Source organism: Eutrigla gurnardus (genome assembly GCF_963514095.1).
Source record: "Eutrigla gurnardus genome assembly, chromosome: 16".
Taxonomy (NCBI): Eukaryota; Metazoa; Chordata; class Actinopteri; order Perciformes; family Triglidae; genus Eutrigla; species Eutrigla gurnardus.
Window position 1 is genome coordinate 5,297,570 of NC_139927.1, and position 23,687 is coordinate 5,321,256.

Consider the following 23,687-nt stretch of genomic DNA (forward strand, 5'->3'; position numbering starts at 1 on the left):
TTTTTTTCAAGGACATATCGCCTTACATCCTCCTGCTTTTCATTCTAATAGGACAGCAGCAGGCATGTCATAGCAGAAAACACTCAGGTGTAACTAATAGCCTTAACGGCGACTCTGCTCTATAGTCTTAACAAAGGACGGCAGCTGCTGCAATCAAAGAAGGCTCTACCATTTGGGACATCAATTAAAATGAAGATCATTAATATTCATGTGTAGATCACCGGTAAAAATACAATGATAAATAAGAGCAAAACAACCAGCATTTTTGAAACATTGTAATGAATTTTATATTTTATAACATTAACTTATTTTTTAAATGTAGGAGTTGTAATTTGAGTACCTTAAATACTAGAAAATTAAATGGGGAAAAAAAAGAAATGATGAAAGATTTGAAGGTGATGAGAGCACACTTTATGCAAGACATCCATTTGTAAATTTTGTATACATACTATTCCAATCTATCCATTTGGCAGTAACGCCGCGGGCCACTAGATGGCGCTTTGAGGCCCTTCAAGAATTGCTGCATTAGGAGAACATGAAGAAGCCTACACTGTCCCCCCATGTGTTGTAGTAGCTACCTGTCACCGACAGGGGGCTCCCACTGCCCGGCAACGCTCAGCGTGTCGTTCTACGTTTGAGTCAGCTGACAGGCAGCAGCCAATCACAGCGCGAGGATAGGCTGAACCGTTTCAGTGTGCTGCCCTGACAGTTGTCAAGGTTTTGGTTGTGGAGTATCCGAGAGTGGAGCAAGGGCGGCGACTACGATTGTACAATGCCGAATAAAACGAAAAAGGACAAGGTGAGTTTTTGAACTACCAGGAGGTTTACGAAGGTTTGGAAACAAAGTTTCGCATGAGGTGTATTTCAGCTCATTTATGATTAAGCCGACCTTATAAGAAGACATTTAATATAGTTGAATATTAACGCAGTGTCTCATTAACGTTAGCAAACCTGCAATCATCAACCAGCTAGCCGCTATTCTGCCAACATGTCAGCTGCCCTGTAAATAAATCCCGCGTTATTCCACAGATTTAAGCTTGTATACGTTGAATGCATATGCTAATGTACATTTGTGTGTTTGTTTATGCGTTAAGTGAGCACATTATCTTTCGCTGAAAGCCGGGGTCGTGCCAATGCTGTAGACTCTGAAGTAACGTTAGCTAGGTAGCTAGCTAGCTAGCTAGCTAGCTAGCTAGCTAGCTAGCACTTGCCAGTGTATTCAAACAGTAGTGTGAGACTGGGTGGGTAGACATGCTATATTTAGCTTCGGTTTTTTTTTTTTTTTTTTTTTTTGCATGGCGCTGCTGCTCACCGATGTTGTCAACCCTAACTGTTACGTTTTGTTTTTTTAGTGCTTTAACGTAAAAACGTGTTTTCTTTCAGGAGTCCACGAAGTCTGGCAAAGTGAGCAAGAGTGGAGGACAGGATAATTCAGAGCATGAGGTAAACGTTAAAGGTTACTTTAGTGAAAACTTCCTGGAAGACTGTGAGGGGGGCTTTGTGTTACACGAGTTTAAATGTCACTGCTTGGAAAATGGACTGAATTATCGGTTGCATAATAAATCAACAACTGCAGAGTCCATTGATATCCTTTTGCAGTGATTCTGTCGAGCATGGTCGTGCCTTATCTCCTCTCTTTGGATAATCTGGTGCCTAAATAATCTTGTAGATGACATCAGTTTAGGGCACCGGCCAATCCAGTTGAGTTCACCAGGGTTCATAGTATGCTTTTGAAGTGACAAACTGATATTAAATATTTACATACTTTCCATATCCGTTCTAGTAGGCTGTTAACAATGTTAAAGGAAGTGTTATAAAGGCAGTGCCTGCCTTCCAGTAGCCACCCATAATCTAGAGCAGAGGTTCTCAAAGCCCAGGGACCTCTGAGGGTCCACAAAATAATTTGCTATAAATGATAAAATTGTGCTGTATCATTAAATAATGGAAAATGTGTCCCTGACCCTAAAAAGAGTGACAACCCCTGATAGAGGACAGAGAGGATGACCTCACATAGCAGTATGTGTCACCCACCGGGATGCTTTTGTCCTTACTTTTTCAGCACATCACAAAGAAATCAATACAACAGTTCCAAGGACACTAAAAACGTGTCTATTGGTGACAAAAGAAAATCAGTGTTTGATGTGGCAAAAATGAACTGTACTGCACTGCATGGTCCTGTACTGTATTTTTTTAAATAACATGAGGATATCCAATGCAACCAGTGTGCTTTCAAACACCGTTGCCATGGTTTTCAGAAGATAAAATGCATTAGTTCACAAATTCAACAATCGAGAGATGAGTCAGACTTCTTCTGCGACCTTCGCAGTCACCATGTATAAATATCACTGAGCCGTTATTGAACAATTTCAAAACTCTCTTCTTAGTTCTTTGAAAAACTCGAGGCTTTTCTTTTTCACGGGAAGTCAAAAACCTTGATGCACTGTTTTCAGGCCTGCACGACAGCTGACATCTGTTTGTGCAGCCAAGAACAAAGCAAAATGCGGGTCCTCCTCTTTACTAGACATTTAATATTTATATCGTAAGGGCGGTTGACCACCTGTTTGTATTTTAGTGGCTGATGTAATACACAGCCCAGTTGTAATATATAAATGTCCACTTTAAGGCTGAGAATCTATTGTCAAAAACATATATTTTCTACTCCTTGTCTTATTGCCAACTAGTTATGAATAATTTAGATATGTATTCCTCCATTGCAGACCCTCTGAGTTCTCTTTCTGTCTGTTGCTGGGTAGTATCAACCAGATGGTAGCAAGCATGATTGTTGTTGTGGCAGACCTTCCACTGTCCCAGTCTTGTGTCAAATTTAAATTGCTTGACTGCAAGCTGCAGTCGGTACCCGCAGCCCCTCCCTTTTATGTCTCATATTCTTGGTAACTAGAAGTGTTTTCACACTGAAGGGAATGTTTATAAAATATAGGAACGCTTCATTTCCTGTCTTGGCAACTGTCAGCGAGGGGAGATGCAATCAACGCATTAAATTAGAAAATCCTAGATTACAGATGTTTCTACTTTGCTTAATGAACTTAAGTAGAAGAGTTAATTCCTTTACATGAATAAATTACATGAATGCATAATCTAGTGGCTAGTAGAGGGCCAGCTCAGCTTTATTTCCTACTTTACTAGACGGCTTGCTAGTGGCCCAGCTCTTAAGCTCCTGTCTTGTCGGATGGCAGACTGTGACCAACTTTAGCTGGGTCTTAACTGAATTAAATAATTCCACTGTGACTCAGGCTGACGCAGCTCCACAGAGCTGCATCTGGGGAAGGAAGGTGTGTGTGTGTGTTTAAATGGATTCCAGCAGGCAGGTGAGACCAGCTGTGAGAATCTTACCACATTCAGTTTATCCACACATAAGGATTTTACGAACCCTCTATTTTTTTTTCCATCAACCTACCCAAACCAAAAGTAGGTTGATGGGGAGAAAAAGCCATGATTTGTTTGTCCACGTGAACTTGAAGTGTCTGTACATTGGGTAAAGTCCTTAGTTACATAATGAAAGGCACTGGCTTGTTAAGTAAATGGTAACACGGTGTATATAATTAAAATGTCCCATCTAGTGTATGGCAGCCAGTCGCACAGCTTCATCAGATTCCTAAAGAGGTACTTGCGCTCCCTTTCACACTCTGTCTAGCACGTATGCTTCCACTACTCCGGTGTCACTGATGTGGGCTTTTCTCTTGTTTCAGCAGAGCTCAAACAGGAAGGCGAGCAATAATGTTCCTCCCACCACTCAGCTGCTAAAGGGGAAGCAGCCAGGTTCCCAGACACCTGTCAAAAAGGACAAGAGGCAGAGCTCCTCTCGTTTCAGCTTGAGCAACAACAGGGAGCTGCAGAAACTGCCTGCTTTCAAAGGTATTTACTGGTGTAATCACTAAAGCCGGTCATCTAATCACATCACCTGGTGCTCTAGGTTTCCAAGTTGTTGCTTGTACATATATGCATATACATTTAGAAGAGCTGCTGTTTCCATGTTGTAAGATATGCAGTTGGTTGTAAAATAGAAATTTGCCTTTTTGTGGGCAAAAATAATGAATTTAATGAATTCAAGAATTTAAGAAAAAACACCCAGAAGCCATACATAGAGCCGATTTTTTTCCTTTAGGCAGGTTGGGTTAGAAATCCCTGTAATCTTGACATGGGTAAGTGCAGCCTTTGCAGATATGTATACTTGCAATCACACACTCAGATATTTTCTTTCCACACTGGCACGTCTATGAACATCCCTTGCTGCATCATTTTAATACCAAGCTGAGCACGACATTATGCAATACATGGAAAGAAACAGAGGACGTACATGGCATGGACTTTGCGCTGGATTTAACCCAAGTGTCTATATTTAGTGGTAATCCAGAGATAAAGCTTTAATTCCATGGTCCTTGTGTTTCGGGATGTTGCCAGTGACCAGCAATATCTGGCAGGCTTACCACTATTCCCTTTCTCTTCCTCCCCCCCCCCCCGTAGAACAGAAATTTGTGGATTTTTTTCAGATGCATATCGACAGTTACTTTAATTTCTAAACTCGGCGCTAGCATAGCACCAAATGGAAAAAGCCAGGAGTGGGCACTGCCATTAGGCCTCTGGGCATGCTATCTTTGCATGTGTCTGTGTACGCATGGATGAACACACACAGCAATGTTGTCTGCTGCCTTCTGCCAGCAAAATCATTATATAACCTGGCGCTGTTCTGAAAACAAACAGCTGTACATGCATTATAGCTTATTAAAAACAAATGCATATTTTTTAAAGGAACACATTTTGCAGATGATAGTGGAAGACTGACCGCGAGAGAGTCCGTTACTTTATGGGATCCCATAAATAGGTCTATGTCTGGGAAAAATATTAAAAGCCTTTTAGCAGCAACTGAAATATCGCCTGATGACTGTACATCTTAATAAGTGAAACTAAGTTCTTGATGTTTGGACATTGGAGATGTTTCCTCCCTCGTAGTTTAAGAGAGTGGACAGGCGGGATTATACAACTCCCCTCATTGTTTTGGATATTTAAAGGAGTCATCACCAGGAAATCGCAATTTCTCTTGTTAAAACATGCATATCTGTGTTTGACCTCAGTTGAAACTTGCCTGAAAGGCTGGAGTTTGAAAGTGGCGCCGTTTTTTCGCTTCTGCTCTTTTTCCGAACAGGAATAGCACACAAGGGTGTGCATTCCTAAAGCACGAGATTTTGATTCTGCGCCTTCGGTGACGTCACCGTGGCGGCTACTTGCATAAGCCCACCCCTCTTTCACCACCCAACCCCCCCCCCCGTCCGCTACCTGACGTCCTGCTGTAAACGTGTCTCTTCAACCGTCTCTGGCTCTTCACTCTCCGGTTCGGGTTCCGACTCTGGTTCGTACATAAATGCCTGAATTCCGTAAGGTTCGTCATTTAGTGTGTGCGCCATGACAGGGGGCTGTTTATGTTTTGGAGTCTGCATGCAGGCAAGCCCCCCCGGCTCTGTCCTTCCTGCGGCGAATCAACGCGCGCCTCATTACATATTATACAATGCACATCCGGACCAGTCAAAACCTCGCGCGTAATCTCGCGTGATAAAATCGCGGTACGAAAAAGGGTCAGAACAAGCTCAATGTTTGATTAAATTTTTTTTTTTTTTTCTAATAAGTTTTACGAATTGAACCAAAGCGATCCAAGGGGGGCTGGATACGTATAAAACCAGGTTATGACTCCTTTAAATGATTTATAGTTAATACAGCAGTGACATGTGTCCAGGGCTGTTGTGGCCGGAAATATTGAATTTAATCTCACTGTTTTATAAAACAGATTCTGGTGGTAGCTACTATAATATAGGCTGTAAAATGATTATATTTATTCCTCAGAAATGAGTGGTTTTTCTTCCTCACTCTTAAAGTTGGCTTCGACACACTTAAGCAAAGGCAGCGTTCTTCTTCAGAGAGAATTTACAAATGTTATTTCTCTCTTTAGAAGGCTTGTCCAACAGGACAAAGTGCGGTTATTATCAGTGACCAGCAGTTGTTGTGTTTGTGTGCCATTTGTTCACCATTCAGTCCTGTGAATATTAGCAGTAATGGGCACACAATGGAGTTGACCGTTCAAATATATTATCTTTGTTAGCCATTAGACTTGGACTGTGTCAAGAAACCATTAAAATTAAGGTAATTTCTGATAAAGGCTGCGCTCCCTTCCCGCATACCAGCGGGGGCTTTGATAACATTCTGCAAAACGTTATCCGGCAGTGGCCCGGTAGATGTTATCTCTTAGTCCTGCCCAAACAGGCTCCTTGCTTGGCCTGTTTTCATTCCAGGCATGTTCACCAGCTGATGGAAACACATGTTCCAGAGCCGATCCTGCAGAGCCACAAGGTTAAGGCGGGTCCTAAAACACTGTATGCTTGTTGTGATTGATTCTTGTGTGATACAAGTACAATTGAACTGTCCCATCAGTTGCATTCGATAGCAACGCAGTTAGTGGGGTGAGCTTGTTTCATAAGGCCCTACCAAGGTAATAGTAAATTAATTAGAAACTCATGTTTTGGATAAATGTCTGCAGGAGGTCTTTCTGCCGGCAGCTCGTAAACAGGAGATAAATGCTCTAAAAGTGGCTGTTTATTTCTCTCGTTTCAAGTGTAAACATGCGTGCCAAAAAGCACAGAACAACAACAGTTGTTGCCTCTGCATGTGCTCTTTTAAACAGGGCGCTTCTCTTCATTAAGCATCAGTCTGGTAGGGTTTGTCGCCATCTGCTGGTTAGTCAAGTATTGGCGTTTCTATGATGTTGATTAACTGGAAAGAACATTTGATTTATCAGGATGTAATATGACCTACACCTGATGAAACCACTGATTATTATCAATTAACTTCGGAGATAAAGGAACATTGTCTGTGTTAAAGTTCAACATGCCGAGTAATAATTGATTTAGTACGGTCTTTGTGTAAACTAGAATACATATCGAATCCATGTACTGGTTACATAATATTGTGCATCTAGTTTGTAAAAAGACTAAATCAGTCCCATGAGGAGGACACAGTTAGGATTAGTTCTCTAGGATTGTTCCAAGATTGCAGCTAACGTTCATTTGAAAGAGTTCTTTAGAATGGAGGAAGAGGACTCTCTGGCTTGTAAGGGCCTGATAAGTGACAGGAATATGACACATTTCCTGTATTTTATAAAAATATGCAACTGCCTCATCCGTTGTCCCATTCCAGAAATGTCCTCCAAGGAAGGAGAGAGATAAAAAAAAATATGTAGTTTTTACGGTGTTTTTAGTTTGTAATCAGGAAGGAAACGATCCCCACGTAACATCAGTTACTACAGCAGTTACATCACGTTCTATTGAAACATAGTAACTGCAATATTTGTAAGTGTACTATAGTGTTTCCTTGTGAATCACCTATAGAGTCAAACCTATTGAGCAAGAATGCTTTAATACCTAATGTGTTTTTTACTTTTGTGTTATCTTGTTTGTAATTCGTTGTTTGTTTTATAACAGCCAGGTTCAACTTTTAGAGGCCTTTTTTTACGTTATGGTCGGACAGATTTGAGTTATAGACACAAAGAAAAATATCAACATGTGGATAAAATTATGTTTATTCGTTTCTTTTGTAAGAATTATTACATATACATTTGTGATTGACTATATCCTGAAATAGTACATATCAATTGCAGCTGTGAATCTGAGCTGATCATATTGTGAAAGTACTGCAATGAGGATGACTAGTATAGGATACTGATGTGTTTGTCTCATTTGAAGCTGCTTAAGGGGAATAATAAGTCCAGCCACTGTTTAAAGAGCCTCAGCTGTGTCGATAGGTCTGTCTCTTCAAATAGATCCCAGCCTTAAGCGTTTGCTGCATAGAACCGTGGCATTGAAGATCAGCAGATCTGCAAATGGGCCGCTCAACTGTGGCTGACCTGCTGCTATCAGTGATGAATTTGGAACGCAAGCAAAGGCACAGCCTCCATCCTATCGAGCACCAGACTCATGACGCCTCACAAGTTCACCCGGTTGCCTTTCTGCCGGATATAGCACAGACGAGGCAGAAAAGCTCAAGCTCATGAATGCATGTGCCAAAGGAGCGCTTTGGAGAGCATTTGTAACAAGTGGGTGTGTGTTTAGCGTTGTCTTAGACAGGACAACAGATCTTCTGATGGGCCCCATGACTAGCCAACAGAATGGCAAGAAAGAGCCCTTTTATACACTCAGACCAGGCTCTGCTGCTGAAATACACCACTATTGTATCAGCCCAGACTTGATGTTCTGTTGCACTGCTGAATTGTATTTGGTGACTAGTGCATTAAACAGGAAAGGGGATGTAATCCATCGTATTGTCTTTACAATGTAGCTTAGTTTAAGACATTCAAGGTTACCGATGGCTGAGATTTCCCGTTTCTAGCCAGTGTAGCAAAAGTAAACATCAGTCAAACCAGAAACCTGCACACCCCCTCCCCAATCTAATTATCTTATAATTAAGATTATTATAAGAGAAGCACAAATACATACGTGACAGAGTCAGGATCTTCCACAATCTTTGAGAAAGAAGAAACCTTTGTTCTGCACTGAGCAGTCAAACATACTATACACTAAAACAACAGGAAATGACAACTTACAGTATTCCACAGATGCAAGGAGCCCATAGAAATCAGGAACGCTAGCAAATGTGACATCCCGATCTTGAATCACCCCAAAACCTCATGCGGACCCAGAGGGGAACTGTGACACACCGTGTTAAAACCGCTTCACTTTATTAGCAACAAGTATTGACTGTAGACTGATATGAATTAGACTTTCTGCAACAAACTACAAACTTTGTAACTTAACTTATTTTGTCATTACATATTTCACAGAAATGGTAAATGGAGAAAAAAGCCAAACGTACATGTTTTTATTTAGTTGTTGGATACATTATATAACCTTGTCTAACATTGACGATCATGAGAAGTAAACAAATAATGCTCAAACTAATTTTAAAAGTGTGAATTGTGAGACGTTGCTCGTCATTAAAATGATCTAGTATTTGAAGGTTTTCTTTAGTTTGGCTTCGCATGTAAGTGAAGTTTTAGTGCGTTTAACGGCCTGCGTCACTGTAGATTCGCCCTTTTCCTGCCCAGCTTCATAGTGCAGGCTTTTTGTCCCCGGAGCTACTGAGACAGACAGACAGAGTGCTGCTCTCTGCTCATGCACATCCTGTGTTGCTCGCATTGAGACTTCCTGCCTTCCTGTTCCTCTGTCGCATACACCTGGGCTCAGGCTGTGCTATGGAGAGCCATCTGTCATGCAAAACCTCATACATGCACAAAAGACGGCCACATAAACGGGGGCTTTTATCTGACAAACATTGTTAGACGGTCTCCTGTAAACAAACCTCAGCTTATAGTTGAGAAGCAAAAATCAGAAACTTGCCCAGTGGTATGCATACTTGTGTTTTCATGTGGAATATATTCAGTTTATTGAACTTTTTTATGTTGGACTTGAGTTTTGCAAATTGTTATGTCAGCTGGGGATAGTTGTTGTTTTGGCTGTGAATGAGAAATGAGTAGTATGACTCTTACAAACGCCCTACATTTTGGATTGGAATGTGTGATTCCTGGCTCCCTCCTTGTATTTTAATGAAAAATTAAAACATAAAACGGGCCAAACGGATGGCAGATCTGTAGTTTGTGCTTTAAAACTCTTGACAGATGTAGCTGCCTCTCGCTCCAATCACTGTAACAGTCCCACCCATTCCCCCTCAGCCCACCAGCCAATCCCTTCCCTCATGTTTATTTATACTGACACTCAGCCCATGTGATTTGCAGCCAGCCAACCGGGCTGCTGCAGTGGGGGATGACATCACTAACTAGCTGGTTCCCTCCAGCAGCAGGGGAGCTTCATTTTCTGCTCCGAGTGTTCGTGCTAAAATGGAGGCTGGCTCCTCGCCTTAGCCCGGGCTTGCCCTCTTCTCCCCTGCTCCTGCCTCAGCTCACTGATGTTGGCATGCACTAGAACCGCCAGTGGGATGGTTCTGGATGCACCGAGCTCCAATGGGCCTTTCCAGCCTGTGGCCCTCATGCATTTTAGAGGTGAGAATAGGAGATCTCCCTCCTCTGCTGTTCTGTGTTTGTGTGTTTTCAAGGGGGGGGAGATTGGCAAGAATGCTGTTGTCGTTTAGCAACTTAAAGCTGCAAATTTGTAGAGGAGCATATTTGTGTGAGAGGACTTTTTCCCCAAAAGTTTCTGCAAAAGACTGCTAGCATGATTTATCCCCTTAGTGTTGGTGTGTTTTTGGAAGAGGAAGCGGGGAGGGGGTTGTGTTTGTACGTCAACGAGGAAGGCTTTTGCCAAGACATTGAATAGCTTAGCGTCCGTCAGAGAGGGAGAGCAAAAGAGAGAGAGAAGGAGTGCTAGTTTTGAGTCTCCCATCCCCCATCAAGACTGCTGATGTCATAGGAAGTGAGGTCAAAGCTTGTTATCAATGTGTGCATCTACGTTGTGTTGTACATGAGTGTCTGGTATCTGAAATGTGTGCGAGTTGAAATGCTCTGATTGTTGTTGCTGAAACTCCAGCTGACTAACCAGACAAACGTGAAGATCTTGTGCATGACAGAAACTGACTGTAGATCAAAATTTAAAGGGAAATATTTGTTCTCTCTCTGGAAACGGATGGAGCATTTAGCATGCAGCCTATTAATGCACACACATGCTGCTGTCATTGAGATGTTGGTGTCATGTTGGGACTTGCATGGGGTCTTTTACTTTGTAAATGGCACATAATCACCCTTTGCATTGACACATGTACAAAGTATTTTCCACTGGTGGCAGTTTATTAATTACATTATACACCGGTGGACGGTGTTGGGTTTGGAGATATGTACTCGGGAGCAATAAGTAAAGTGTGTGTGTGGTTGCACAGCATGTCTTTTAATATTTTAGGCCTGTTCAGAAACCCTAGTGCTGTTGTGTAACAGGAGCTGGTAGACCTCTTCGCACTCGGGGGTTGATGAGATGAGGTGCTCCTGGGTGGACCTATGGTTCAGCTTGTTTGTAACGGGCACCAACCTTTTATTAAACTCCATAAATTGACTCATAAAACGCTTAAGCTGCGATGCTTTAAAAGGCCCGCTTTTGCATCGGTTGTTGTTTTCTTTCACTTCGATAAAAATAAAGAGATTTGTTTGCCTGTTGCATATTGTCACGCCTTTTCCTGTTCGAAAAGGTACAAAACATTTTTTTTTTTTTAGTTATTGTATCTGCCAGAGAGGGAACAGGGGTAATGCACACAGGAAGTGGTTGCCGGTTCGATTGCTTAGTGGCGAGAGCGTCGCAGTTTTAAAATTGCATAAACACAGTGTTGACATATAAAACAGATCTAGGGGGGTCTCAAGGGATGTGGTGGCCAAAACTCAGGAGTGACGCAAATTGCCAACTGTTTGATGTGGTCGAACAGATCCTGTTTGTGGCCATAGTTTGGTTAAAGGGAATGAGGGGTGATGTGACTGCAAAGCTTGTCACTGTCCTACACTATGTCTCAATATAGACTTAAAAAGTGTTGTGTGAAGAAGCCTGATCCACCAGGTCTGGAAACCGGAGTCTATATGTACATAAAGTAAAATAAAATGTGACCTAAAGGTAGCACACATTTTGTGTTTGGTGTTAAATACCAGCTGTGCCATTCCGACTGAATCATCTGCTTCCCAGCAAGACTAGAGCCGTTCCTGTTGAGAGGAACGTACATGAAAGTCGAATGAGTGAATGGGATTTTTGATGCAGAGATGAATTATGCATGTGCTGCTTATGTATCCCTTTCCCTTTATGTGGCTATATAAATTAGTAATTTCTTCGTAGGTCCATAGAATAAGTGGGGAGTGTTTTTCTGTGTTATCGGTGTTAGTGGTGAACATGTACAGTATGTTCTAGTGTTAGTTGCAGCTAGTTTGGTGAACCCTTTCAATTTGCATAACTTTGTGGTATTTTATTTATTTTTTTACTACAGGAAATCTAAATTATGTCGAACACTTCTCTAAAATCTGAATTTCCAGTCATTGTGCTGCCTCTTTTGCTGGCTCTGTATGTGATGTGAGTTTAGAGTAGTTTCACTCCACAAGCTACTGCATGTCAGTACAGCTTCCTGTCTAACAAGAATATTAGCATCTTAATGTGTGTTTTCAGGTTGCATTTTTGGAAGAAAGTTGTCGATAATGATATTAACTTGTAGGCTCAACCTTTTGCATACCAAACCTAATTCCCACTATGTTTAAATAATGTTTGCTTAATGACTAAATGATTCTGTTGACTCCCAGTCTGTTTCACGAAGTCAGATTGTGTGACACGGTCTCGGCAGCATATTATTCAATCGAAGCAGCAGCCTGCATGCAACTTTGATTAGCAGCGGTCGCCCCCAGGTCTGACGTCCCATCTCTGCCTATGGTCGCCATGGTGACGTACAGTACACATACAGACTGTTAACGGGAAGACACATGACTCATAAATCACAGGGCTGTGACGAGCACACTTATGCTGCCCTATGGGTAGGTTTTATAAGTTGACATTTGGTTTTAAGTCACTAATCCCCATGTTGGACATGCATGAATGAGCACCGTCGCACTTCTTTTTTTGGTTTCAGGGTGCTTTCTGTTGCATGGGAGTCTGACCAGCTGAGACTAAATGACTTGCAGGAGAAGCTGTGTCTCTTTAGGCTGCTACAGACATGTTGTCAATTAGAAAGCAACATAGTTATCCCCTTAGTGGAAGCAGCCTGGCCCGTTGCAAGTACATACGTCATGACAATTATATTATTACTACTGACTCGGTGTAATATATAGACTGATTATAGCAGCGGTGTCCTGTCTTGTCTAAAAAGTCAGTCACTTAATCCATAACTGTGCTCGTGGGAGAGCACATATATAATGGCTATTTCTAAGCACTTTGTGGCCTGATTCCTGATGTGTCTGAAACATTTTTGTTGTACGAGTCGGGAAAGCCCTCGGGTCCTCTGGGAGCAAACTTGTAACGGTTCCAAAGTGCAAAAACAGAAATCCTTGGTGAATCTGAGTTTAGCTAGCTTCTGGCACAGCCCCAAGAGTGTTCTTGGGGACTGAAATATGTTTTAACATGAGCTCAAAACATCTTTTAGCACAACATGCACACATTTTGTCGTATTAGTTATTCTCTTCTTGTATACTTATGTTGATTTTGATATTCATTGATTTACTTAAGACAGCTGTTGTACTGTGATGATGCATGCACGCTGGCAGAATGGAGATTGGCTCATTGACGGGCCGCGCAGCAGCTACAAAAACGTGTAATGATTTTAAAATGGCAAGTTAATGATTATACACAGACAGGTGTGGCTCAATATCCCTGCAGGCGGGAGTTAGAGCCTCTGCATCATTGATGAAGTGATTGACACGGTCTTTAAAAAGGCTAAATTATTGATTTATGAAGTCTTGCGTTGACGTCAAATGAGGTCTCTACCAGTCACTTCATTAATGCCACAGGGGCAAAACACACCCGTACTGAACCGGGATAAATCTCACAGGAATACGTTGTTAATTTAAACAATGATTTCTGGCTACAAACGAAGCTTTGAAGCATGCAAGTCATTACCTCCACATAGAACTGCAATTATCTGACTGGTTATCTGTACGACAGTAAGAAAGAAAACAATGGCAGGTCTGTAAATTCCCTCTTTCCTGTCATTCCTGTCCCGTAGATGTTCCCCCTGCAGAGCAGGAGAAGCTGTTCATCCAGAAGTTGCGTCAGTGCTGCGTCCTCTTTGATTTCGTCTCCGACCCGCTGAGTGACCTGAAATGGAAGGAGGTGAAACGGGCGGCGATAAGCGAGATGGTGGAGTACATCACCCACAACCGCAACGTCATCACCGAACCCATCTACCCAGAGGTGGTTCACATGGTCAGTATTACAACATTCACATAAGGTTAAAAGTCGTTCTATTTTGAGCTATCAAACGCTCCTTTACAGAAAACGTAATTGTTAAATTGTTAGCCATCTGAGTGCTGTTCATTATTCAATGACATACTTAAAGTTCCTGTATTTAAGGCCCAACAAAGAATGTGGTATTTTCACTTCCTTTGCAACGTGGCCACTCCTTTGCTCATACAGGATGGATGTTGTTTTTGTGCTATTGTTGCAGGTTCGTGAGTTGAAGTAGCAAGAAATTAGTAACTACTGTTTTAGAAAGATGTTTTATAGTTATCTTTAGGGAAGATTTGACTAAATGCATGTGATCTCATGGGATTGCAACACAAATATATAACGGCAGAGCTGGAAGACTCGCCTGCAGCTTCCTGGTCAGGTGCATCAGCAACAAGGGAGTTTGTGTGTGTGACTAAGTTGGTGTGTCGGCGTTGCTCCACCATAGGTCTGTGAATGGAAACACATTTAACAGCATCACCCAGATGTACCGATCATCGGAGGAAAAAACAAACATCCACGCTACATTCAAACAGAAAGCTTTAGATGCAAACGCAGAAAACAATTAGAGAAGAAATCATGATTTACATTTCAGCAAGAGCCAATTTGTTTTTTTACACAGGCAAATCTGTGTGCTTTACATAAACAATAACATATATAGAATACACTATGAATACAAGCATAAAATAAAATAGAAGAAAGACATTGAAAAACCAAAGTAGCTCATCATAGGCGCACAGCAAGAAATATTGAACCTGAATTTAAAGATTGTTACTAAAACATCCAACATCTGCTGGCAGTTTATAACAGTTTCATGCAGCTTAACGGCTACAAGGTGGAAGTAACTGAAACACTCCTCCTAATGCACAAGGTTGTTGTTGCTTTTATATATTTAGTATTTTAAATTTCATAACATAAGAGATGCTTTTCAGGTTTATAGCTGATTGTCACCTGCTTGCTTTCCACATGGACTTTATTCAGGGATCCTTTTATTGTGTTTCCTCTCACATGGTCACTTAGTGGTGTTCGGCTAAAGAAAGTGAAGAAAGCTAACCCATACGAGGTCACTAAACCCAACATCCTCCGCAGGTCTGAACCTGTTCATTCAGGTCGGCTGTCATTGAGCTCCGACTGTTTATTTATATGTATTAGAGATGTGCTCCTCTGGGGTCGTGGCCTGTATGGGTTTATGCAGCCAGGTTTGCTTTCCCAAGCCAAATTTAAAATCCTTTGATTTGAATCAAAGCCCTGCCTCAATGCCACATTGTAAACTGCACACGATCAAGGTGCAAATTTAACCCCCCCCGACCTCCTCGTTCATTTGATCAGCGTTGCAGAAAATGCAACAGAGCTTCCGAATCTGCATGAAAATATGCTCTTATTCCTGACGGAGCCCTTCGACCCCCCCCCCCCTGAAAGGCAACAGCTGCTTTGAAGTCCACCGATGGTCTTTCATCATCAAAGTATGGAGATCGACGCGCCAAACTCCCGTGTTGTGTATTCTTATGTTAAAGCTCCTGTTCTTTTTTTTGATGCCTCTCCGTTCCAAGCTGTCGAACAATATTTGGGCAGACGTTCGGACGATACGACACCGGTTGTTCCATTAGTCCCGTTCTCTGGGGGGGAGGAAATAAATGGTTTCTGCTGAGAACATAAACATGAATGTGTTTTGACCTCTGGTCGACTGCACTCTGGAGGGACTGTCTAAGTGTGCTGTCTTGAATGTGAGAATAGACTCTGAAGGGAAATGGATGGATGCCTCCCAGTTTGGGGAATTGTAAGGCTAGTGGCTGCCTATCTTCCAAGAGTGGATATTGAACCATCAATACTCACTTTTATTCATTTATTTCCAGGAATATATTTCATTAAGTTACTACCATCAGATTGTAATGATGAATGAACACTTTAATTTGCAGTGTTTCTAGTTGTTTCCTGATTTTTATCTTTATTTTCCTTGAATACAATATTTACATGACATAAAATACGTCATAAAAATATGAAAAAGCCCATTTCTAGTTGTTTCTCACATGAATTAAATTATAAGACAAACAATGTTACAGCAATACATTGTACTAGTGTTTGTTTTAACGTTTATTAGAATATCATTTTATTTAAATAGGGACGATACAGTTGACATAGTTCCAATACAGAGAGTTTATAGCTATTGCTAATTTTCGTCTCTTGTCCCTAGTTGGGCTTGTTATTAAAATAATCAGCATAATATCATATATATGATCAACATGCTAAATTATTATTATCGGTGGGATCTGTAATTGAAAATATCCTCGACTTTGTCATGGCAACGTTGTTGCTTCCTTTCCTCTTGTGTACTTAGCAGTTGTCTCCCACGACAACCTATTTGCTGTGATATTATGAGATACGTTACTTGATTGTAAACATGGTTTGCTCGTCAAAAACCGTCGCTGATGGCGTTCTCAATTCCCCCGTCAGGCTCATTGTTTGCAGCTGTCAGATGTGCTGCAGATTAGCAGCGAGCATTCAGGCATCGGTGGTCAAAGTGTTTGGGAGTGTAGACACGCATAACAGCCACAGCCAACCAGCGTTTGGCAGTAGTTCTTTTTTCAACCCGGTTAAATATAAGGGCTTAATGCAGCATGAAAGGTAGGTCAGTGGGCATTGTGGGTAAAAAAAAAGAAAGAAGTGTGATTATGAAAACACACATAATGATGCTCAGTGTGTAAATGGTGGAAAAAGAAGGGAAAAAAAGACCTGTAGAGACCACAGATGTGATCTGTCCACCAGCACTGAAGGAAAGCAGCAGCTGCTGAACTGTAGTTTGACGTGTTTTTCAACAGTAGTGGTTATTTGTGATTTTTCAACTCAAACGCGATTTGTATTTCACATTATTTACACTTGTGTCCATTTTATTTTGACTTTCTTTCATCGGCTTTAATTAAAATCACATTACAAGTAATCAAATGGCTTCGGCCCTTTTCAGACATGGTCAGCTGTTGGAAACCAGAGTTGGATAATTCAACATTTGTAGATATTGTATTGTAGAATATAGAATATTGTTCCCTCAGTGATGCTGGGTTTTTTTTAAGGGGGTTGTTGTGACTCACCGTTGTGTTTTTGTTTCCCTCCATAGTTTGCTGTGAATATGTTCAGGACGTTGCCGCCATCCTCCAACCCCACGGGTGCAGAGTTTGACCCAGAGGAAGACGAGCCCACGCTAGAGGCGGCGTGGCCACATCTACAGGTACACACACACACACACACACACACACACACACACACACACACACACACACACACACACACACACACACACACACACACACACACACACACACACACACACACTGCTGTTACTCTCATGTCGTTTCAACCTCTTCCTTCCACAGCTCGTCTATGAATTCTTCCTACGGTTCTTGGAGTCACCTGACTTTCAACCCAACATAGCCAAAAAGTATATTGACCAGAAGTATGTAATGCAGGTGAGTTGTAGGTGTTTTCATTTCTGTGATCTCTCTTTGGCTTTCATCGATCGTTTTCCTTTGGTGCTCCGCTGAGTTTGCTCTCGCTAACCTTTCGTTTTGTGCACAGCTCTTAGACCTGTTCGACAGTGAAGACCCCAGGGAAAGAGATTTTTTAAAGACCACTCTTCATCGCATCTACGGCAAGTTCCTGGGCCTGCGAGCGTACATAAGGAAACACATTAATAACATATTTTATAGGTGAGTCGGTGACACTTGTACACGGTGTATTTTTGTTCAATATGCCACCATGATTTATCACCACGTTGCTTCTTTTCAGGTTCATTTATGAGACTGAACATCATAATGGAATAGCAGAATTACTGGAAATATTAGGCAGGTAAGATATGTGTGAAGAGGTGCACCCACAACACTTGTTCTCATGTTCGTGCTTTATTTTTCAATCTCGATTTCCACTTGTAAAATGGTTAAATAAGCACCTTTCTATTGACACACTCATTACATTAAACACTTTTTGTGTTTGCAGCATAATCAATGGGTTTGCGTTACCGTTGAAAGAAGAGCACAAGATATTCCTGCTGAAAGTTCTGCTGCCTTTACACAAAGTCAAGTCTCTTAGCGTATATCACCCACAGGTAATGTTCTTGTCTGCCGTGAACAAAACCTTTATAATAACAGATTATGAAGTGTTGACATGATGATGCCTTTCTGTCGTAGCTGGCCTACTGTGTGGTACAGTTCTTGGAGAAGGACAGCACTCTCACAGAACCAGTAAGATGGGATTTATTAATGTTATGTCATTCATATCGTGGTTTGAATTCCCTGAATGAACCCAAGGACTCCATCGTTTCTGATATTTCCATCCTTACTAAGCTTAACACATTTAATTTATGTTTTAAATGCATCATTTTTATTATCATTTGAGCAGCTCAGCCGTCCATGAATCCTTCTTCTTTAGTAATCCCGTTGTCCTTGTGTGCAGACGGTCATGGCTTTGTTAAAGTATTGGCCGAAGACCCACAGTCCCAAAGAGGTGATGTTCCTCAACGAGCTGGAGGAGATCCTGGATGTCATCGAGCCCTCGGAGTTCGTCAAAGTCATGGAGCCCCTCTTCAGACAGTTGGCCAAGTGTGTGTCCAGCCCACACTTCCAGGTCCGACACTCGTCCACAGTACACAGATGTGTTCTTTCTTTGACTTTCTGTCTCCAGATGTAAATGTTGTAAATGTGGGTTCTTAGGTGGCGGAGCGAGCTCTGTACTACTGGAACAACGAGTACATCATGAGCCTGATCAGTGACAATGCCGCCAAGATCCTGCCCATCATGTTCCCGTCCCTCTACCGCAACTCCAAGACCCACTGGAACAAGTGAGTCACTGCTTTCTGTTTGAGTCCATCTCAGTGTCTCACCCCCTGGTCATAACATGCTTCTCCCCCATTCTCCCCACTCCCAAGAAGGCCAGTGTCAGGAATTTATATGTATGGTAGCATTTAATTTAGCTTCAGAGGGAGAGGAAGCCAACACAACAAACAAAATAATCTCCCTCCCTTCCTTACTTATGCAAATCAGAAATATGAACAAAAAGACTTGCCTAACTCCTAAATCTTGAAAAACAGGGTTAAAGTAAAGGCTTCTCCCTCCTACTGGCCTACTGTTTTCTTGTTTCACACATTTACAAAAGGCACAGATTGTGGATTGTACTGGTATCCAACACCAAACACAAATCACTAGTCAGGCTCAACACCAGTCCAAGACACCATCAATACAGTTTGCATTAAATAAAAGGTTCAGATAAATTGGTGCAGGAGGAGAACCAACCAGTGGGATAAGGCGTTTCCTTTTAGAGAAATGCTCTTGTAAGCAGTTCCGCTGTGTATATGTCTAATATTTTAAAGGTAAGAATGGAAGGAGTGGACCAAAGGCTGCATAAAGCTTGTTTGTATGTAAATAATGTGACACGGGGTTATCTTTGTCTGCAGAACGATCCACGGTTTGATCTACAATGCCCTGAAACTCTTCATGGAGATGAACCAGAAGCTGTTCGATGACTGCACCCAACAGTTCAGGGCAGAGAAAAGCAAGTAGGTCACAAGGGAGATCTGAATGTTTCAGCTTCTCTCCGTCTTATTACACGTCATGGAAAACACAACACAAACACGATTAGAAATGGAAAACCTGAGTGAGGAGTAAACGAAACAAAGTCAACTGAAGCACAAACCTGAAGAACATTGAACATGAGACTTGTGATGTAATTGAGTCAATAATTTTCGTGTCTCTCATGATTTTGTCTGTTTTTTTGTCTCAGAGAGAAAGCGAAATGGAAAGAGAGAGAAGAGGCGTGGCTGAAGATTGAGAATCTTGCAAAGACAAACCCACAGGTGAGCATTTTAAACGAGTCATTGGGAATAAATGCCTTTTTTTTTTTTTCAAAACTGGTTCGGAAAAGGTTTTTTAATTAAGTCGCCCACGTTTTCACAGAATATTTTCACTCCAAGAAAGGTTTTTGGAACCTTTTTGGTCGCCTACACTCAGCATTTGATTGTACTTAGCTCCACCCTTTCTCCTCACAAATGATGGCCGAAAACCAAGCTGACAAGACTTTAAAACGATGAGCAGCGATTACAATTAATTCCCGGTAAAAGAGCAAGTGAAGTTGGAGAAGTGGGAATAATCCGGCACACACCAGAAAAAGGTGATTAGGCGTTGCCCTTTAAACTGATCTGTCTCCTCTCCCCGTACAGTTTGTGATATACGTCGACTCGATAGGCTCAGGTAGTCCGATGGACATGGAGACAGACGGGCCGCTGCTAGACGATGTCAACATGCTAAAGAAAGCGGTAGAGGAGGAAGCCACACAGGTCAGGAATGTGGTGGAGCAGTGAATGTTAGTGTTTGTGGGGCCACTCAGTCAAATCAATGCGGGCTATATTTTATATTTTATTTTAAATATGTACTGTGTAAAGTGAGTGTGTTGCCAAATGGAAACAATTAGCAGAAACCATGACAACAACCTACAACACTTAAAAATCAAGATTTGAGATAGTTTGGATGTGGCCCGGTTTTTAAAAAGCAAAACTATATATTTTAACTTTTCTTGTGGGCACTTATCCTCCTTATATCACTACTCTTCGTGTCCAGTTGGTTTTGGATGTGTATTTACAGCTACATTTGGATCAGACTGAGTTTGTACAGATGTACTGCTCGTTGAAAGTCTGGATTCAGGGTTGTAGAAAAGTCAGGATGTCGGGATTTTCCGTTACTGACGCCTCTCTGCCTCCGCCGTCCAGATCGTAAAAGATCAGCGTAGGGAGCGTCCGCTGATGAGGAGGAAATCCGAACTCCCCAGGGACATCTGCACCGTCACCGCCTTGGAGTTGCACCTGAGAGCCGAGGAGATGTTGACGACGCACGACGGCCACTAGGGGGGGAGGGGGGAACCATTCCAGATCCAACATAAACCAGCAGCAGCAGCATCCACAGAAGAACCACAGGCCCACAGAGGCCAGCACAACAACGGGAACTCTGGTGCCTCAGTCCAGTCCAGCACAACACAGAACCGAACGGTCCCAGCTCCACCTGACGTAGATAATGTCTAAAGCCGCACGTCTAAAGCCTTGTTTCCCGGGACAAGCAGTGCTCTGCACCTACCGCCCCCCCTCCTCCACCTTTTATCCACCTGGTTGATGGAGGGTCCTGCATGGCCCAGAAACATGCACCGTGACCCCGAACTTCACCCAACAGACTGTAGTGTCATTTTCTCTTCTTTTTCCCCTCCTTCTCTTCTCCTGTCCTCTCAACTCGTTGTGTTTTTTGGGGTGCTGTGCTGCCCCCTTCTGGTCATTTCTCTCAGGTGTTCTGTTCTGTGTGTGAGCTGTCTTCTCTTCTTGCCTCTTCTTTATAGATGTCAGGTGCTTGTACAAATAATATGAGCCTTGTTTGGTTCGTCTTTTTTTTTTTTTTTAAGCATCAGTTGATGAGAAAATGTCAGTTGTTTCTTATATATATATTTAATATTAACTATTATTCTCATAACATTTAAACTAGACAGCTGTTTATATTTTATTTTTTCCTACATAGTATATTAGGAGCTCTTCTCAGAGCAAACACACTTCTGATCGGTATAACTGCTCTGTTTCGAGCTTGCTATTTGTTTTTGTGTTTTGTTCCATTCGCTGTGAAGATTCATTGATCGTTCTGTTAATCAGGACAGGGTCATGTGGGACTACTAGGGTCTGGATTAAAATAAAACAGTGCTGGCCCGGCAGAGGTATAGATTTTTCATCTAGCAGAGCTTTGTACTCGTGTATAGAAGCGTAGTTTGGTGCCAACTTCTCATTCATTTAGTTCCTTAATTCAAAAGATGATCCTTTTTAATTGTGAAGGCAATAAGTTAAGGTTTGCAGTGTGTGTGTGTGTGTGTGTGTGTGTGTCAGTGACTCAAGGGATGCTCAGTTAGAACATGTTTGGACCTAGATCCATTCCATTCGGTTCTTGGGATGAGTCCAGCCCCCCCCGCCGAGCCCGGTTACATGAGAGGGGATTGTGGGGATTTATTTTTGGACGCCCTGTTCACATCTAGCCATGGCAGGAGTGTGATCAACATGGTCATTAGCATTCAGTACAAGTCGCTGTCGTTCTTGTGAGGCTTACGAGAGGTCAGAGAGACATCGCCGCTCGTCTGGGATTCCCACGACACACAAGTCAAACGGGCAGAAACTGTGCTGTTAGTGAGCTTCTTTCTTTTTTCTACTCTTCTCAAGCAAGACCCTTTTATTTATAAAACACTTGTCAGAGATTAGACTGCTCCATGGATGAGGGTATGTTTGGTTCGAAGAGGTCAAACATACGCCTTTCTTTTCACAGTGCCTTTTATAGTCTAAGGGGACATTTGCTCAAACCGAGAATCGAGTAGCAGCATGAACTAAAAAATGCCAGATCATTTAAAATATCCTACCATCATAGTTAAAATAAATAATAAAATGAAATAAAAAAATCAAGTCCGGACCTGGCACATGCCTTGTCGAAGCTACAAAGTAGATTTTTTTTTGTGTAGTAGAAAGCTAGAGAGGAGAAGCAGAGTGGTCGCCCCGAGCCACTTCGGCGATTTAAGCACTTCCTGATAAAACTTGAAAGAAAAATGAAAACACAACTGGAAAAAAAAACCAACTGGTAAAGAATTGAAATCCGTGATGCTGTCTGTCTTGGTGCGTGGGGTCACCTCCCCTGGGTGGGTCGGAAATAGCTAGGAAATCATGACTTTTCCATTCTGTTGCCCCCCCGTCCCTGTCTCATTCCGCTGTTTGATTTGTACCATTGTTAGCCACCCCCACTCCCTTTTTCTCTTCAAAAAAAAAAAAAAAAATACTGCTCTGTAGGGCTCATTATTTGGACATCTGCGTGATCTGCTTCTGGGTGCTTGCAAGTTCTTTTTCTTGTGGTTTTCTTCTTCCGTTGCCTGCAGAACCTCTTGTCAGTGTTTCAACTGAATGTGCAAATTGTAAATAATCCTGCAGCCATGTTGTTTTTGTTCTCTCTTCATGTTTGTCTTGAAGAACAACATGCACCAAAGGCTTTTTTACCAAAAAAAAACCGCATCCCCCTCTGCCCTGTGTGTTACAGTGGGTTTGATGAAAGCGATTCCATCCCAGTTTTTTGCTGCATCCTCTTGATTGTTGGCGTTTCCATGCAGGAGTGTTCCATTGGTGACTGTTGTTCTTCTTGAAATGGCTTTAATACGGGGCTTCTTTGAAGCTCTCTTCATTTGACATAAGCTTTTTCTTTTTGGAAAGAATGAAGTGTCCTTTAGTATGCGTCTCTTACTAAATGGCTTCATCTATTGTACATATAATGTACTTTTATTTTATGTTATAACTATTATTAAATGGTAGTTTTCATATTTTGTACAAAATACCCCGTGTACAGAATACAGAGGTTATTAGCACTGCAGACAGTCGGTATGTGGCACAGACGAACACATGTGACTATTGACATTTAGAAACCGTATAGAACTCGGATAGTTTTTTATCTATTTGTAATCCGACATCTTCTTTTTCCGTTTCTATGTTTTTCATCTTCAGACATGTGTTGAGACTCTACATACATGAGCTTTTTGTGTGTGCTTTTATCCAAATCTCCAGTGGTGTACATCTATCTATATACAGCAAATAAAGAGAACATGTGAGTTTTATATTTTCATCCTAAAAAAAAAAAAGAAGCTGTTCTGTGTGTCATCATTGGTCACTTCACGCCGTCTTCCCCTCAGAGGTCAGATCGTAAAACTGACTAATGAAAGCCTCTTTCACCAGGCAATAAAGCAATGATAAAA

General features: G+C 41.8%; 2 protein-coding genes across 5 annotated transcripts in view; one reads left to right on the forward strand and one right to left on the reverse strand.

Annotated features, from left to right (window-relative positions):
- Positions 1-23,687, reverse strand: part of slc25a47a (solute carrier family 25 member 47a) — a 486,107-nt gene that overhangs the window by 404,188 nt on the left and 58,232 nt on the right. The gene's annotated exons all lie outside the window — the stretch shown is intronic.
- Positions 695-23,549, forward strand: ppp2r5cb (protein phosphatase 2, regulatory subunit B', gamma b). Of its 4 annotated transcripts, none has more exons than XM_084030178.1 (16): positions 695-799; positions 1,384-1,443; positions 3,708-3,873; positions 13,684-13,883; positions 17,014-17,124; positions 17,270-17,362; positions 17,472-17,602; positions 17,682-17,741; positions 17,889-17,997; positions 18,080-18,133; positions 18,345-18,515; positions 18,602-18,729; positions 19,342-19,443; positions 19,668-19,740; positions 20,104-20,220; positions 20,650-23,549. In XM_084030178.1, exons 1-16 carry the CDS (start codon positions 773-775, stop codon positions 20,782-20,784), a joined length of 1,737 nt encoding a protein of 578 aa, XP_083886304.1. In that variant the 5' UTR covers positions 695-772; the 3' UTR covers positions 20,785-23,549. The 4 variants fall into 4 exon arrangements, with proteins under 4 accessions (XP_083886304.1, XP_083886305.1, XP_083886306.1 ...); XM_084030179.1 differs by having other exon boundaries at positions 696-799; positions 3,711-3,873; XM_084030180.1 differs by lacking the exons at positions 695-799; positions 1,384-1,443; positions 3,708-3,873 and adding an exon at positions 9,819-10,054.

What these genes read in the sequence shown, in the direction of transcription:
- ppp2r5cb (XM_084030178.1), top strand. Translation starts at nt 773, where the DNA reads ATGCCGAATAAAACGAAAAAGGACAAG. An exon ending in CGGCGTGGCCACATCTACAG is followed by an intron (nt 17,125 to 17,269) that starts GTACACACACAC and finishes TTCCTTCCACAG; the next exon opens with CTCGTCTATGAATTCTTCCT. An exon ending in TTAGCGTATATCACCCACAG is followed by an intron (nt 17,998 to 18,079) that starts GTAATGTTCTTG and finishes TTTCTGTCGTAG; the next exon opens with CTGGCCTACTGTGTGGTACA.